Source organism: Chaetura pelagica, unplaced genomic scaffold, assembly GCF_000747805.2.
Source record: "Chaetura pelagica isolate M959 unplaced genomic scaffold, ChaPel_1.0 scaffold344, whole genome shotgun sequence".
Classification (NCBI taxonomy): Eukaryota; Metazoa; Chordata; class Aves; order Apodiformes; family Apodidae; genus Chaetura; species Chaetura pelagica.
This window is the reverse complement of record NW_009953098.1, coordinates 5,352,544-5,354,933: the sequence shown is the minus strand read 5'-3', so window position 1 is coordinate 5,354,933 and position 2,390 is coordinate 5,352,544. Positions and strand designations below refer to the sequence as shown.

The following is a 2,390-nucleotide window of genomic DNA, read 5'->3' as shown; positions in this document are numbered from 1 at the left end:
TGGGCCGGGCAGCGCTCCCCGCTGGCTGCCCACGCCTCTTAAGCTCTCCTCTCTCCCCAGACCAGAAGGCATCGAGCGGCAGTTTAGGAAGAAGTGTGGCAAGTGAGTGACAGCAGCAGTTCCTCCGTGACTTTCAGCATCTGTTGGTGAGGTAACTGTAGGGATCCAGAATCTGGGTTTCTTCACAGCTGTGTGTGTGTTTTTGTTTCCAGGTGTGGCCTGTTGCTCTTTTATCAACACCAACAGAAAAATGCACCCGTGACCTTCATTGTTGACGGTGCTGTGGTCAAATTTGGCCAGGGTTTTGGGAAAACAAACATATATACCCAGAAACAAGAACCTCCCAAAAAGGTAATCAGCTTTAGAGAAGTAAAAAGGCTATTTTTGCTTTTCAAGAAGGTGTGGTGAAGTGGGCGCAGAGGAGAGAAACAAGAAAGAAGAGGACTTCTAAACAGTAACTCAGTGTGGTGTCTTCTCCCTGTTTGCTTTAAGTTCTTCTTGACAGAGGTCACTGTAATTTGGAGTCCTAGCACGAAAGGAAAGCAAAGTAAACTTGGAAATCCAGGCTGTGCCTGCTCTTTAGGCTGCTACCAGAACATTCCCCTTTGTAAGTAGGTCAGGTTGGCAGTCTGCACGGTGATTTTCAAAATCTGGCTCATCTATTTATGATGTATCAGTGAGTTTGCTTCTGATAATGACAGCTCTAAATCCAGAAATCAATGGGGATAAGTCTCCTTTGCCACCCACAGAGTTCAGGTAATCTTAATGACTTGCATGAGAAGCCTTAAAAGCTTTGGAGGGGGAAGTCATGCCTAGTGGCACAGCTGTTCCAGGGTCTAACAAAATGCTCTGTGTCTCCTCCAGGTGATGATGACCAAACGCACCAAAGACATGGGCAAGTTCAGTTCTGTCACTGTCTCCACCATCGATGAAGAGGAGGAGGAGATTGAAGCGGTGAGTTGTGTCTGCCTGGGCAGCTGCCTCAGAGGCTGCTCAGAGCCAATGACTGTCTCACTGTGGGAATCAGGTGTTGTTACTTTGGTGTTTGCTGTTGCAAAGTGGTACTGTGTGTGTTTCAGAGGGAGATTGCAGACTCCTATGCCCAGAATGCAAAAGTGATTGAGAAGCAGCTGGAACGCAAAGGCATGAGCAAAAGAAGGCTGCAGGAGTTGGTGAGTGGTGTCTTTGGGGCTGAAAGCAAAGCCCTGGGATCTGTTGGCTGGGTACACAAAAGCTATCTTGCACATTGAACTAGTATAGTCATAGGTAACTTGTAGCTCTGTGAGGATGGCTTTTTCTTTACTGGTTATATAGAGAAGTTCTTCTAGTCCTCCTGATCTTAAAATTGTGTGCAATTACCTATAGAGCTAACTGAAGAGTAGCCAGCAGAGCTTTGGAGGGAGACTTCCCATGACCTATTGGACGAGGAACAAGGGGAGGGGAAACCAGGGCATGGCTTTACAACCAGAGCATCTCAAATGTTCTCAAGCCTGCTGGGCAGAGCAGGTCTTTGCAGTGAGGCATCAGGGCAAGCTAAGGCCCTTGTGGGCTTTTTATGATGGTCCTCATTTTGTACCTTTGGGGAGGAGGGAGTCAGCAAAATACTTCAACTACTCTTGCTACTGGTGTGAAAAGCTTGCAGTGGTCAAACCAGAAGACCAAACCTCATTGAAGGGAAACTTATCCAGACACTATTTAACTCTGTCTTAATTTCCTCAATCAGGCTGAGTTGGAAGCCAAGAAAGCTAAGATGAAAGGAACCCTGATTGATAACCAGTTCAAATGAAATGCTGCACATCTGCTGGGTATTTGCAGACAGGAGAAAGCTACCAGGAGCTATCACAAATCTGTCAACAAAGCAGAAGTAATGGACAATGTTCATGAACAATGTGCTGCAACCAGCTTGGAGGATGAGTACAGCTCTGTAATAAATGATACTCTGGTAACAATTTTAATAATTCCAGTGGCACTAGACACCTTGCTGTTCTGCAGTTCTCTACAGACTCGGTGTTATGAGCAAGCTGTTCCAGCCAGAATACTTAGTTTTGGGAAAATCTTCACTGAGTGCCTTGCTGAGATCAGTGCACCTTTAGATACCTGCCTTTTTATTTTTGTAGTTTTCAAATGTTTAAGATTTCCCTAAATGTATTGGAACGAAAGGTCAACTGTACAACAAAAATAATTACAATAGTAAGCTCTGTGCCTGTTCTTAATTTTGTTATTTTAAATGTGTCCACAACTTGGAGCAGTCTGGAAGACATGCCATTCCAACAGTCTGGAGCAACTCAGATGGAAGGCTCAGGGATTGTGCTGGTGCTTACCCTGACCAGCAGACTCGGCTGCAGCGCTAAGTCTCAGCTCCTGCTGAATACTGGAAGGCCACCGTTGTA

At 45.7% G+C, this 2,390-nt stretch overlaps 1 protein-coding gene across 1 annotated transcript; it reads left to right on the top strand.

Annotated features, from left to right (window-relative positions):
- Window positions 1-53: 53 nt before the first annotated feature.
- Window positions 54-1,969, top strand: LOC104388267 (chromosome unknown open reading frame, human CXorf56). Its single transcript, XM_009997110.1, has 5 exons — window positions 54-102; window positions 213-351; window positions 865-954; window positions 1,080-1,172; window positions 1,724-1,969. The coding sequence occupies exons 3-5, from the start codon at window positions 868-870 to the stop codon at window positions 1,784-1,786; spliced, it is 243 nt and encodes an 80-aa protein (XP_009995412.1). The 5' UTR covers window positions 54-102; window positions 213-351; window positions 865-867; the 3' UTR covers window positions 1,787-1,969.
- Window positions 1,970-2,390: the final 421 nt, after the last annotated feature.

Bases quoted from the DNA above. Each gene is read 5' to 3' on its own strand.
- LOC104388267 (XM_009997110.1), top strand. From the start codon at position 868: ATGATGACCAAACGCACCAAAGACATGGGCAAGTTCAGTTCTGTCACT. The intron at 955-1,079 runs GTGAGTTGTGTC...TGTGTGTTTCAG, and splicing joins AGGAGGAGGAGATTGAAGCG to AGGGAGATTGCAGACTCCTA. The intron at 1,173-1,723 runs GTGAGTGGTGTC...TTCCTCAATCAG, and splicing joins AAAGAAGGCTGCAGGAGTTG to GCTGAGTTGGAAGCCAAGAA.